The sequence below is a fragment of the Nerophis ophidion genome, linkage group LG16 (assembly GCF_033978795.1).
Source record: "Nerophis ophidion isolate RoL-2023_Sa linkage group LG16, RoL_Noph_v1.0, whole genome shotgun sequence".
NCBI classification, from domain to species: Eukaryota; Metazoa; Chordata; class Actinopteri; order Syngnathiformes; family Syngnathidae; genus Nerophis; species Nerophis ophidion.
This window is the reverse complement of record NC_084626.1, coordinates 22,777,156-22,792,464: the sequence shown is the minus strand read 5'-3', so window position 1 is coordinate 22,792,464 and position 15,309 is coordinate 22,777,156. Positions and strand designations below refer to the sequence as shown.

General features: G+C 39.1%; 1 protein-coding gene across 3 annotated transcripts in view; it reads right to left on the bottom strand.

The window, feature by feature from the left end:
* ubap2a (ubiquitin associated protein 2a) overlaps nucleotides 1-15,309 on the bottom strand; it is a 49,779-nt gene that overhangs the window by 7,945 nt on the left and 26,525 nt on the right. For 2 of the 3 annotated variants that reach the window (XM_061874718.1, XM_061874720.1), the window contains 9 exons: nucleotides 12,816-13,095; nucleotides 12,410-12,449; nucleotides 11,141-11,318; nucleotides 10,864-10,909; nucleotides 5,483-5,798; nucleotides 5,319-5,410; nucleotides 2,231-2,281; nucleotides 1,497-1,590; nucleotides 1,025-1,438 (listed from right to left, as the gene is read on the bottom strand). In XM_061874718.1, coding sequence (XP_061730702.1) covers nucleotides 1,025-1,438; nucleotides 1,497-1,590; nucleotides 2,231-2,281; nucleotides 5,319-5,410; nucleotides 5,483-5,798; nucleotides 10,864-10,909; nucleotides 11,141-11,318; nucleotides 12,410-12,449; nucleotides 12,816-13,095 — 1,511 coding nt within the window. The remainder of the gene's footprint in view (nucleotides 1-1,024; nucleotides 1,439-1,496; nucleotides 1,591-2,230; nucleotides 2,282-5,318; nucleotides 5,411-5,482; nucleotides 5,799-10,863; nucleotides 10,910-11,140; nucleotides 11,319-12,409; nucleotides 12,450-12,815; nucleotides 13,096-15,309) is intronic. The other variant, XM_061874719.1, reaches the window with a different exon arrangement.

The window sequence follows — 15,309 nt, the reverse complement described above, 5'->3', positions numbered from 1 at the left end:
TACACCCTGGACAAGTCGCCACCTCAAATCGCAGTTTTTTCAATAACCTAATTTTTAAAACTAGGGGTGTGACTCTTTGGGCACCTAACAAATTGATCAGATTTAGATTTGTGGGGTGACGATTCCATTCTGAATTGATTGTAGATTCAACATTATTCGCGCATTGTATTATTATAATATTAATAATAATAATTAAACATTTTCAAAACAGTTTAGAGCAGTTTATATTTTTGTATTATTATTTTAACTTTTTTTTTTTTTTTAATTGATTTTTGAAAATGATGAATCGACTTAATAATCGGGATGAATAACAATCGTGGTTTGGATGTGAATGGATTCCGTGGGTTTATCAAAGTATATTTATCAATCGCAGTTTTCCCATCCATCCATCTATCCATTTCCTACCGCTTGTCCCTTTCGGAGTCACGGAGGGTGCTGGAGCTTATCTCAGCTGCATTCGGGTGGAAGGCGGGGTACACCCTGGACAAGTCGCCACCTCAAATCGCAGTAGGAGTGTGACTCTTTGGACGCCTAACAAATTGATCAGATTTAGATTTGTGGAGTGACGATTCCATTCTGAATCGATTGTAGATTCAACATTATTCCCGCAATGTACTCTGATAATAATATTAAAACATTTTCAAAACAGGTTAGAAAAGCTTATTCTGCTTGCATGGACATAACCTAAGACCCTTTTTATTTTTAAACTTATTCTTAGAAAAAAAAAAATGTATGAATTTTTTTATTATTTTAATTGTTTTAAAAGAAACTATTTTTTAACTGATTTTTGCAAATGATTAATTAACATAGAATCGGAATACAAAACAATCATGATTTGGATGTTAATGGATTTTTTGTGCACCCCTATGAAACTAACTGTGGGGAGTTTCACCACGGTTACCGAGTTAAAGTCTGCACCAGGACCAACCCAGGCACCGTAACGTGGAACCGGTGGACTTGAGGTGAATTGGACTCAATGTCCACCCCTACGTGACACCTAATGTTTGCAAAGTGCGTGGTAGACCTGAGCTGAAGGTGTGCTGGCCGTAACCGCCGGGCTGCTGTTGCGTCTGCTGCTGGAAGGGGCTCGCCGACGGGTTGCCAAGGCCGAGACCCATGCCGTGCTGCTTGGCCGAGCCCGGACCCCCCGGGGGAACAAACATGGTGGGGCCGTACTGGAAGGCGGCCGCGCCGGGAACGGCGCCTGGCACCCCGGCGTAGTAAGGCAGTCCCGTGTAGCTGTAGCCGGGAGGCAGGAAGGCCTGCTGACTGCTGTGGTGCTGAGGTTGGCCCTGCGGCGGAGGCGGGGCCTGAGGAGGCGGAGCTTGGCCTTGGCTCTGGCCCTGACTTTGGCCCTGGGGGGGCTGCTGCTGAGCTGCCAGGCTGCTAGGTGGGGCTGGAGAGGTGGAGTCGTTCCTACCAAACTTTGTGACTTCACCTGAAGGACCAGAGAGACGTGAGGGTGAAGGTGTGAGCGGCCGAGCAGGTGCTCTCACCTGAGTAAGGGTTGTTGGCCAGGCCCCCGTCTCTGCTGGACAGAGTGGCGGTGGGGCCGGGGAATGTGATGCCGTAGTAATCCTGCAGAGAAGGCTGAGGGCACAGAGTCAATTAGGAACTGGGCCAAAAGAAAAGGTGTGGAGAAATTATTATGATTTGAAGTGAAATATTTTTATATAGCACTTTTCTCCAGTGATTAAAAGCACTTTAAACATAGTGAAAGCCAATATTTAAGTGACATTTAAAGCAGTGTGGGTGGCACTGAGAGCATCTTTCCCAGGGACACAACGGCAGTAACTAGGATGGCTGAAGTGGGGATCGGACCTGGAACCCTCAAGTTGCTGGCACGGCCACTCTACACACCGCCCCAAATAAACTGTGTTTCTTTACAAGTCTCATTATCACTAGAGGACAGGGAACAGCTAAACACCGTAGCAAATCCCTAAGCTACAGCTGTTGAATGTAAACGGGGTGGGCGGATCAATACCAATATCGACAGTAACGATATCAATTATAATACAATCGATACAACTGTAAATACATCAATATTTTTGTTTTCACAAAATAGATTTTTTTGGGGTTTTGCTACTTTTTACTAACTTGCAAAATAAGAAGAAATAGTTTTTGTTTACTTATTTAGCACTATTGACTTTGTTAAACATTTGTATTTAATGGAAAGCAATAAGGAAATCATAGGAATATTATTGTAGAATAACATATATTTAAGACTCACCATGGGCAGTCTGGACTGGAGCATGTGGAGGTCCTCATAGCCGTACATCTGCTGTGGAAACAAATCACAGCTCATCCAGTGGTCTTCTGCTTAAATACACTAACAGCACAATAACCTCCGCCACAGCTGGGCGATATAGGGGGGAAAAAATCATATAACAATATTTTTTTATATTAGTCGATATCGACATGTATCGTGATAAAAACAAAATCTCTACGTTTGTCGTGTTATATATATATATATATATTTATGTATACATATGCACACATATATATATATATATATATATATATACACATTATATATGTATGTGTGGGAAAAATCACAAGACAACTTAATCTCTACGGAACTGTTTCATGAGGGGTTCCCTCAAACGTCAGGAGATGTTTTATTTTATTTTTTATACATTACATATATAAACTCATTATACATAATTATACATTACATATATATACTCATTATACATAATTACATATACACATTATATATATATATATATATACACACACACACACACACACACACACACACACACACACACACACACACACACACACACACACACACACTATATATATATAAATGCACACACACACACTGTCTCTATACCAATATTTTGTTACTAGTACCAAAATGTATTTTGATACTTTTCTAAATAAAGGGGATCACAAAAAATGTCATTATTGTCTTTATTTTAACAAAAAATGTTAGGGTACATGAAACATGTTTATTATTGCAAGTTTGTCCTTAAATAAAATGTTGAACATACTAGACAACTTGTCTTTTAGTAGTAAATAAACAAACAAAGACGTATACAGTAACATATTGTGTCATTTATACACCTATTATTTTGTAAACATTGTTAAGGACAAGCTGTAAAAAATATTATTAATCCACTTGTTCATTTACTGTTAATATCTGCTTACTTTCTCTTTTAACATTTTCTATCTACACTTCTGTTAAAATGTAATAATCACTTATTCTTCACTTCTTTCATACTTGACATTATTTTTGGATGATACCACACAATTGGGTATTGATACGATACCAAGTAGTTCCAGGATCATACATTGGTCATATTCAAAGTCCTCATGTGTCCAGGGACGTATTTACTGACTTTATAAAAATAATAAAAATGTTTAAAAAACTAAAGATGTGATGCCAAAAAATATCAATGTATTCATAGTAGTATAGTAGTATACGCTCCTGTACTTGGTATCATTACAGTGGATGTCAGGTGTAGATCCACCCATAGCATTTGTTCACATTCAGGGGTGCTAGCTTGCTGTTAGTGATGAGCTATTGTATCCTCCTACGCTGTGTAGTGAAGCATGTTTAGATATTCCTCGTCCTGCAGTGATAATGATACTTGTAAGAAACTTACTTTATTTTTCACCATGGAGGCCAGGATTAGTGATTTAGAAGTAGCAAAAATGCTGAAGACTGTGGATGGATGTTAGCTGCATGTCTTAAAGCAGCTCTTCCAGAGGGTGTTTCAGTGTTATAACTTCACCTTTTTTAAAAATTCATATTATTTTTATAAAGTCAGTAAATATGTCCCTGGACACATGAGGACTTTGAATATGACCAATGTATGATCCTGTATCTACTTGGTATCCGATCCATACCTAAATGTGTGGTATCATCCAAAACTAATGTCAAGTATCAAAGAAGAGAAGAATAAGTGATTATTACATTTTAACAGAAGTGTAGATAGAACATGTTAAAAGAGAAAGTAAGCAGATATTAACAGTGAATAAACATGTAGATGAATAATAATTTTTTACAGTTTGTCCCTCATAATGTGGACAAAATAATAGGTGTATAAATGACACAATATGTTACTGCATACGTCAGCAGACTAATTAGGGGTCTTTGTTTTTTTCCCCCAAGATGGAGTAGCTGCTGTTGGCAGGAGCTCTGTGCTCTTCTGTCATCCTTTTGTGTTTCCCTCTTGTTTTCATGTCTTATTTTATATATATATATATATATATTTTATTTTATTTTTTTTGCCCTTTGGTCCGGGACCCTTTGGGACTGTGTGACACTTTTGTGACCTCTATGGTGCTTTTTGTGGACTTCTGGATCTGCCTTCCGGGAGCCTTTTGGCCATGGAGACCAGCTGCCACACCAGTCAGTTTAAAGAGACTGGAGGAGATGCTGATGAGGGGACAGGGCTGCAGAGCTAGCACTGAGCGCCGGGACTGACAAGCTTCACAGTGTCTTGGCTGAATGAGAAGGTATTGGACACCTCAGTCTCTTTGGACGAATCCTCGCTCATCGATGCGGACTGGACACTGGCCGAGAGTTGGTTGGCAACAGAGGGTGGAGTCGGCTCTCTTGGTTGCTTTGTTGGGTCTGCTCCTGTCTCTGGCCATGCTCTCGATGGCGTGGAACACCGCAAAGGCCACCACAGTGTATATGTTTCTTTTACTTTCTATTCATAGCTGTACGTAGAAGTGGCTGGTTGCATCAGCTCCGCTGCTTTAATGTCTTTCATGTCCTCTGTGTTCTTTGATGTTTCCCTCTTACACACATGTGTACTATGGCTATGAGTTGTTTTTTTCCCTTGGCCTCATTCCGGGCCCCCTCTCCAGAGGCCCAGGCTTAGACCGATTTATTTTATTTTAATCTTTAATTTTTTTGTCCCATCCCCCCCCTTGTTTACCTGTATCTCACCTTTTTTGTAAGGGGCGCCGGAAGCCGGCAGAGCCGTCAGCGATCCTGTCCTGTCTCCCTGTAATGTTTGTCTGATCTTGAATGGGATTGTGCTTAAAATGTTAATTTTCCTAAAGGAACTCTCCAGAAGGAATAAAAAAAAAGTACTATCCAGTTTGTTTACTTACTACTAAAAGACAAGTTGTCTAGTGTGTTCAACATTTTATTTAAGGACTAAATTACAAGAAAAGAAACATGTTTCTTTTAGTACCGGTATCAAAATATTGGTATTGGGACAACCCTAATTTGCAGTGCACATCTCTTAGACAGATTAATACTATCGAAACTGTTTTTTACTACTATCACGCTAAAGCTATTTGGCGATGTATGTATCATTATCCTTTTATCGCTTTTTGGTCTGAGTACTTACTGGATACGCTGCCAACAGTCCTCCTGGACCCATGATATACTGGTTGGGCATCAGAGGAGGAACTCCTTGGGACAGGTTAGGAGGGGCTTTACCTGTTAGTGTGAATACATCATATACAGTTAGCACCTTTATTTTACCACAACATCATGTGTGTGTGTGTGTACCAGTGGAGGAGGAGAGCAGAGGAGTGTTCCTGTGTGCGGAAAGGTTGGATATGCCAGTAACTCCATTGGAGCCAAGTCCCAGCGCTGAGCTGTTGGCAGCAGAGTGAAGTCCGCCGGTGCCGACCATACCTCCCACCATGTTGGCCACCATGTTGCCGCCCATGTTGGACATGCTGACCAGGTGACTGATGCTGTTGCTGCTACTGTTGCTGCTGATGTGGGCTGAGTGGAGGGATGAGGGCGCCGGGTGCGATGGTGTGTAGGGGCCAGAGGAGGGCGTGAGAGAGCCCACGTTGTTGCTGTCAACGCTGCTGTACTGGAGGAGCATCGCGAGCACATTATGACCAAGATGCATGAAACAATCTTTTAAGTGATTCTCTTGTTCCTACATAAAATATACCGTATTTTCTGCACTATAATCCGCACCGGATTATAAGGCGCACCTTCGATGAATGGCCTATTTTAAAACTTTGTTGATATATAAGGCGCACCGCATTATAAGGCGCATAGAATAGATGCTACAGTAGAGGCTGGGGTTATGTTATGCATCCTTTAGATGGAGCTGCGCTAAAGCGAATGTCAACAAAACAGTCAGATAGGTCAGTCAAACTTCATGAATAGATTACGAACCAGTGTTCTGACAACTCCGTTCACTCCCAAAATGAATAAACAGCTGTTTTATTATTTTCCACGATTCAATAAAGAGGTAGAAAACAGTCCGATACTGTTACGGTAAATCAAAGGTTAGTGCGATCACAATATAGTAACACGGGAAATAGTGTAAAGCAATAATATATCAATTACTCAACGTTGCTCAAACGATAATGTCACACAACACAACACACAAAATAAACATCTAAAGCTTACTTTATTAAGTTATTCCTCATCCATGAATCCCTCAAATTCTTCTTCAGTGTTCAAATCAAACAGTTGGGCGAATACGGTATCCAAAATGCCCGGCTCCGTCTCGTCGAAGTCGTCATTAAAGGAGTGTCGCTGCTGTTAATGTTCAATTCTCTCGCTGCTGCTCTATTCCCGTCTTCTACTGTGTGACTGATCGCCTTGAGTTTGAACTCTGCGTCGTAAGCGTGTCTCTTAATAGGAGCCATTTTGGGCTCTTTACATAAACACACAGAAACGGCACGCCTCCCGCAGTCATATATCCCAGCATGCACCGCGCGCTTCTTCTTCTACGGGGGAAAAGGAAGTTGGCGGCTGCTTACCGTAGAAAAAGCGCACTTCTTCTACGGGGGGAAATTAAGTCGATGGCTGCTTATCGTAGTTGCGAGACCTGTTGTGGCTCAATATTGGTCCATATATAAGGCGCACTGTCAGCTTTTGCGAAAATTTGAGGTTTTTAGGTGCGCCTTATAGTGCGGAAAATACTGTACTATATCGCAGGGGTGCCCAAAGTCAGTTGCTTCACAAATGTAATGCTATTAATACTGATCTCGTTCAAGTGCAGTAGGGTTTTCTTGATCGATATCAGTAACAATACAAGAACTTTTGGATGTAAAACATAGAATAAAAGCTCCGATAGAAGCCGCCCTGCAGCGTGTGGACAGCCAATTAACATCTAAATGTCCTCCATTGAGCGCACATGGCTGGTTTTTTTCATAATGTAAACATTTTAGGCTATAGGTTACCAGGAGTTAGCAGCTACACAACAGCTAAGCACACAATAGCAAACAAGCTAGACATACGCAATACGTGTCCTTAAATGAACAATTTGCAATCTTAAACACCATCGAGCAAGTATGCTTAACACATGTAAACTCTTAGCATACTTGTGAGAATGTTAGCATGCAAACATTTTTTGCTAGATTATCTTATAATAGCATGCTAACATTTTATGATAACTTTTTTTTGTGTGCAAATTTTGTAAGTATGTTTAAACCTAAAAATCATGTTTTGTGATACTGGGTGCTGTCCAGCAAGTATGCTAACTGTTAACTTGCGTCATATATTTTCATTTACTAATTAATTTAGTTGGAATATACTTATTTTTCGGCCCTCCATAATTGGATGTACGTTACTTTTCATCATTATTTATAAGTCCCTTAATCTGCAGTAGATATGTTTAATATTTAATTTTGTAACAGCCTGACCTGAGCTTTGATAATAATATTTGTGATTAACACATGCTTTCTTATCAAGGTCTATCCTGTTAAACTATAAGTAGGTTAGATATAATTATTGACTATCATTAAAATTAAGAGTAAAATGACTAATCTACATTTGTCAATATGAACAAATAATTATAGTTTCATATTATTTACAGACACAAAGTCTCCGAGGCAGAAGCATATTAGAAAGTATCCTGTGACAAAGGTGTCTGCATCATTCAACTTTAGCCTAATTTAATAAATTCATGTGACCACTCGGTGTCATCAAAAAACAAAACAACTAGTTATCATTCTACTTTAATTTGAAGACCACATAACTGCATTTCAGACGGTTAATGATACAAACCCTGTTTCCATATGAGTTAGGAAATTGTATAATGTAAATATAAACGGAATACAATGATTTGCAAATAATTTTCAACCCATATTCAGTTGAATATGCTACAAAGACAACATATTTGATGTTTAAACTGATAAAAAAAAATGTTTGTGCAAATAATCATTAACTTTAGAATTTGATGCCAGCAATACGTGACAAAGAAGTTGGGAAAGGTGGCAATAAATACTGATACAGTTGAGGAATGCTCATCAAACACTTATTTGGAACATCCCACAGGTGTGCAGGCTAATTGTGAACAGGTGGGTACCATGATTGGGTATTAAAGCAGCTTCCATGAAATGCTAAGTAATTCACAAACAAGGATGGGGTGAGGGTCACCAATTTGTAAGCGAATTGTCAAACAGTTTTAGAACAACATTTCTCAGCGAGCTATTGCAAGGAATTTAGGGATTTTACCATCTACGTTCCTTAAAATCATCAAAAGGTTCAGAGAATCTGGAGAAATCACTGCACGTAAGTGATGCTATTACGGACCTTTGAACCCTCAGGCGGTACTGCATAAAAAAACGACATCAGTGTGTAAAGGATATCACCACACGGGCTCAGGAACACTTCATAAAACCACTGTTAGTAACTACAGTTGGTCGCTACATCTGTAAGTGCAAGTAAAACTCTACTATGAAAAGCAACAACACACAGAAACGCCACCGGCTTTGCTGGGCCCGAGCTCATCTAAGATGGACTGATGCAGAGTGGAAAAGTGTTCTGTGGTCTGACGAGTCCACATTTCAAATTATATTTGGAAACTGTGGACGTGGAGTCCTCCGGAACAAAGAGGAAAATAACCATCCAGATTGTTATAGGCACAAAGTTGAAAAGCCAGCATCTGTGATGGTATGGGGGTGTATTAGTGCCTAAGGCATGGGTAACTTACACATCTGTGAAGGCACCATTAATGCTGAATGGTCCACACAGGTTTTGGAGCAACACGTGTTGTCATCCAAGCAACGTTACCATGGACGTCCCTGCTTATTTCAGCAAGACAATGTGTTACAACAGCGTGGCTTCGTAGTAAAAGAGTGCGGGTACTTTCCTGGCCCGCCTGTAGTCCAGACCTGTCTCCCTTTGAAAATGTGTGGCGCATTATGAAGCATAAAATACGACAGCGGAGACCCCGGACTATTGAACAACTGAAGCTCTACATAAAACAAGAATGGAAAAGAATTCCACTTTCAAAGCTTCAACAATTAGTTTCCTCAGTTCCCAAACATTTATTGAGTGTTGTTAAAAGAAAAGGTGATGTAACACAGTGGTGAACATGCCCTTTCCCAACTACTTTGGCACGTGTTGCAGTCATGAAATTCTAAGTTAATTATTATTTGCGAAAAAATATAACGTTTTTGAGTTTGAACATCAAATATGTTATCTTTGTAGCATATTCAACTGAATATGGGTTGAAAAGGATTTGCAAATCATTGTATTCCATTTATATTTACATCTAACACAATTTCCCAACTCATATGGAAACAGGGTTTGTAGATATAAAAGGGTTTTTCCAAATATACAGTACAGGCCAAAAGTTTTGACACACTTTCTCATTCAATGACTTTTCTATATTTTCAAGACTATTTACATTGTAGATTGTCACTGAAGGCATCAAAACTATGAATGAACACATGTGGAGTAGAGTTGTACGGTATACCAGTACTAGTATAGTACCGCAATACTAATGAATCATATTTGGTACTATACCGCCTCTGAAAAGTACCGATCCGCCATCCCCTCCAAAATATTTGGTACCGGGAACACACCTGTGAATTTTGGTACCACAAGCACACCTTTGAAGTGAAAACCATTTCAGGTGACTACCTCTTGAAGCTCATGGAGAGAATGCCAAGAGTGTGCAAAGCTGTCATCAGAGCAAAGGGTGGCTATTTTGAAAAAACTAAAATATAAAACATGTTTTCAGTTATTTCACCTTTTTTGTTAAGTACATAACTCCATGTGTGTTCATTCACAGTTTTGATGTGACAATCTACAATGTAAATAGTCATTAAAATAAAGAAAACACATTGAATGAGGAGAAGGTGTGTCCGAACTTTTGGACTAACTTCACTTGATTAAACCTTTCTTAACATTACATTCTACAAAATAAGTATTGTATCAACAGTGAAAACGTTTAGGACACCCCTAAAGTTCACACAATCATTGCTGGCATATCGGCAAGGCTAACTAACTAGTTATATAATTGTTGTTTGCACTCATTAAATGAACTTTATTAATGTATTTTTCGGACTATAAGTCGCAGTTTGTTTCATAGTTTGGCCAGGGGTGCGACTTATGTGTGAAATTATTAACACATTACCGTAAAATATCAAATAATAATATTTAGCTCATTCACGTAAGAGACTAGACGTATAAGATTTCATGGGATTTATGGATTAGGAGTGAGAGATAGTTTGGTAAAGGTATAGCATGTTCTATATGTTATAGTTATTTGAATGACTCTTACCATAATATGTTAGGTTAACATAGCAGTTGCTTATTTATGCCTCATATAACCTACACTTATTCAGCCTGTTCTTCACTATTCTTTATTTCTTTTAAACTGCCTTTCAAATGTTTATCCTTGGTGTTGGGTTTTATCAAATAAATTTCCCCCAAAAATGCGACTTAATACTCCAGTGCGACTTATATATGTTTTTTCCCTTCTTTATTATGCATTTTCGGCAGGTGCGACTTATACTCCGGAAAATATGGTACTTACATTTGGGCTATTTGTGTTTGAAGCTTTAAGTGGCTGTGTTTGGTCATTAGCCATATTGTCACTTTGGCCTTTAGAGGCAAATGTTTGGGCACCCCTGCTGTAACATTTTTTCAGCCATTGTTGCTCTTAGTAAACTAAAAGTACTTACGGTGAGGGCACTAGAGCCAAGGGATGAGGAAAGACTGCTGGCATGGCTGCAGACACATAAAGAATACAATCATGAGCAGTAAAGTCTCCACAAGCTACTTCTTGTTAGTCCACACACTCTTCATGCAATTAGCAATTGCCAAACAAATGTTTATTTTCCTGAGGGAACTCTCCTGAAGGAATAAATATAGTACTATCTATCTATCTAAACAATAACATGGCGATCAATTGCAGGGGGAAAAATAACTTCATCTGGCTATGCCTGACAGGCGTGTCACCTGTTGAGGGAGTTGAGATGGCTGGCAGAGGGAAGATCCTGTACCAGGCAGGACAGCGTGGTGGAGGTCTGTGCAGGCAAAGTAGGAGGGGCTAAGTGGGAGGAGGGGGGCAGAGCGCCGTTGGTGTTGACGTTGAGAGACGGAGATTCTGGCTTTGGTGTTGACGACGCTGAGGAAACTGGAAAAGGTGCGACAGAAACAACATTTGACTATGACACCAGTCAGTGCCTGCTGTGTGGGCACAATTTTAGGATTTCTAGACGCGGAAACTAGGGGTGTCCCAATCGGATATTGGTATCAGCAAGAAAAATTATTCCATCTTGCTTCCATCTAAAATTTCCAATGTAGCTGTCTTCCCATAAGCACACAAAGTTTGTGTTTTCCTCTATTTTAGTGAAGCCATTTACAAAGGTAAACAGACTAGCTATCGGTTACTAGGAGCTAGCAGGTACACAACATCTATAATAGCACACAAGCTGGGCATATGGAATAAGTGTCCTTGATTGAACAATTTTGCAATCCAAACAAAACATTTGTCAATACAAATAAGTATAAAATGATAATATATATACATATATACACACACACACACATATATATATATATATATATATATATATATATATATATATATATATATATATATATACTATATATATATATGTGTGTGTGTGTATATATATATATATATGTGTGTGTGTGTATATGTATATATATTATAATTTTATACTTATTTGTATACATATATATATATATATATTGTATATATATATATGTGTGTGTGTGTATATATATATATATATATGTGTGTGCGTGTACATGTACATATGTGTGTATTTATGTGTACATGTATGTGTGTGTGTATATATATATATATATATATATATATATATGTGTATATATATACATACATACATGTACACACACACACATATATACACATGTGCACATCAATACACACATATTTTCATAGATTTTTGGAAAAGTGCCAAGACGCTAAAGAGTTGCGGGTTGTCGACCCCTGGTATAGGCCAAGGGTCCAAATGGGTATTGTATTGAAGTGAAAAAGTTGTATTGGGACACGCCTCACGGACTTTACCTGAGAATGATATGAAATACAGTATATGGTCATTTCCAGGAATTAAAAAAAATAGATTTTATACATTTATGTGTCAAGGCTTGACACCTTCCCTCAAAAAATTTATAAAAATATACCTTGAATTCAGCACAAAGTGGCATATAACACAGAATATAGCCAAGCATACTTACTGTCTAAAGCTGTAGAGGTCCTAACTCCATTCAGACCATTCTAGTGAGGAAAACATTTGACATGTTTACTTAACTTAAAGCTGCTGTATGTCACCGGCTCAAAATACAATGTTTCAAACAAAAGAGGATTAAAAAACTGATGGTACAAAAGCATGCAAACAATTTGACTGAGCTTGCACATACAAAATCAGCCTCAGAAGAACAATCAACATTTTGTTACGTTGGAATAATATTAGCAAACATTCGCAGCTAATCTTTGTCAAATTAGCAGACAGCAAACCTTACTAATGTGCGTGTGTGGGCTTCATGCCTGCAGCGCGTTGAAAAGTTTGCATTTCACTGACATACAGCAGCTCTACCACATGCTGAATTGAATGTAAAACTTCAGTTTGTCAATTGGACTCACCATTACTGGCCCCGTGGTTTCTTTGCTCTGGGAGAAAGAGAGTCGAGCGTGGGGAGGCATGGGCCCGTCAAAGCTTCCTCCCACTGCAGAGAAGGGGGAAGCCGAGGGTACAGAGCATGAGGAGGTGGTGGATGTGGTGAGTGATAATGTGGCCGAGCTGGCCGTCCCTAATGAAGAGGCCGTGAGACTGGGGAGTGCCGCCGAGGAAGAGTGATACGCCGGTTCCGACGAGGAGAGAGGAAGAGGGAGGTCGACCGAGAGAGGGCTCCCCAGCGACTCACTAGAAGAGAAATAAAATCAATTCTCGACGGTTTCATTTTTTTTATGTTTCTTTCATTCAAGCTCAAAGCAAAAAAACTAAACAATCAACATAACATGAATTAAAAGTAGCAGAAAAAAGGATAAACTTGTAATATCTGCCCCATGAATTGATTAACGTGGACCCCGACTTAAACAAGTTGAAAAACTTATTCGAGTGTTACCATTTAGTGGTCAATTGTACGGAATATGTACTGAACTGTGCAATCTACTAATAAAAGTATCAATCAATCAATCAAACCCTATTTTAAGAGTTACAACGAGAGATGTCCGATATTATCGGCTGATAAAAGCTTCAAAATGTAATATTGAAAATGATCGGTATCAGTTTCAAAAAGTAAAATGTATGACTTTTTAAAACGCCGCTGTATGGAACGGTACCCGGACGTAGGGAGAAGTACAGAGCAGCCCCTCCCCCGTCCCCTCTCTCACCCACACACAACACAGGAGTTGATGACTGCAGCAAGAGAGGTTTACAGGCGACGCTTGATGACCTCATCAAACCGCCGCCAGTGGAGCATAACAACAACAAGAGGGTGTTGTTGCCGGTGCTGTAGCCGTGGCTAACAAGCGAGTTCGCTCGGTGAATGACTAACGACATGGTTTGGGATTATTTTAAAGTGTCTCTGACAGATAAAAAACTGGCAATTTGCAATCACTGCAAAAACTTGGTTATGAGAAGAGGAACCAAGACGTTTTCCTTTAATACGAGCAATTTGATCTCCCACCTCTTCAAGAATCATAAGGAGATACACGATGAATACAAGCGGAAGATGCATGAAAAGCAAACAGTGAAAAAAAGTACTACCACCCATTTGTCACTTACCACCCCAGGGCGAAAGGGACAACGCACGCAGTATGGCAAAAGCTACGGTGGAGTTTGGTGTGGCTAGTCTGCCCTGCATGGCGCACACTTTGCAACTTGCAGTGAACGGAGGTAGACTGTCTCAACGCAGCATTTCAGAAGCTCTGGCTGACTGCAAGGCCACTTCAAGCACTCACCACTAGCTTGCAGCACATTTGTGTTACTCATACAAATACGTTAGAGCAGGGCAGATTGAGCCCAGATTATAATTTCCTGTTATACAGTATGCCAGGCAGTCTTGCACTAAAGGAGGACTATGTTATTGTTTACTTTGTGACTCTAGTATACTCTGGACTGAAGTTGTGTGCCATCATTGTTTTTGTAGCTGTTGTTTTGAGGCATGTTTAAAAAAATAAAAAATGCACTTTGTGAAAGTCAAAGTATAGTACTTTCCATAGTTGTAGTGGGTCTCAGGGAGAGCATGTCTCAAATTTCAAGCAGCTACTTTGAGGCATGTTAAAAAAATAAAAAATGCACTTTGTGAAAGTCAAAGTATAGTACTTTCCATAGTTGTAGTGGGTCTCAGGGAGAGCATGTCTCAAATTTCAAGCAGCTACTTTGAGGCATGTTAAAAAAAAAAAAAGCACTTTTATACTTCAATAATAAATATGGCAGTGCCATGTTGGCATTTTTTCCATACCTTGAGTTGATTTATTTTGGAAAACCTTGTTACATTGTTTAATGCATCCATTGTTCAATGCATAATAATGTGTTAATTCCACCACTGTATATATCGGTATCGGTTGATATCGGAATCGGTATTTAAGAGTTGGACAATATCGGAATATTGGATATCGGCAAAAAAGCCATTATCGGACATCTCTAGTTACAACATTGGACGTTCAACTCAGAAAACTTATAATGGCGATATATACCATATACTGCATTTTTTGTAGTATAAATCGCTCTGGAGTATAAGTCGCACCTGCCGAAAATGCACAATAAAGAAGGAAAAAAACATATATAAGTCGCAGTGGCATATAAGTCGTATTTTGGGGGGAAATCTATTTGATAAAACCCAAAACCAAGAATAGACGTTTGAAAGGCAATTTAAAATAAATAAAGTGAACAACAGGCTGAATAAGTGTAGGTTATATGAGGCATAAATAACCAACTGTTATGTTAACCTAACATATTATGGTAAGAGTCATTCAAATACCTATAATATATAGAACATGCTATACCTTTACCAAACTATCCGTCACTCCTAATCGCTAAATCCCATGAAATCTTATACGTCTAGTCTCTTACGTGAATGAGCCAAATAATAATATTTGATATTTTACGGTAATTTCACACATTAGTCGCTCC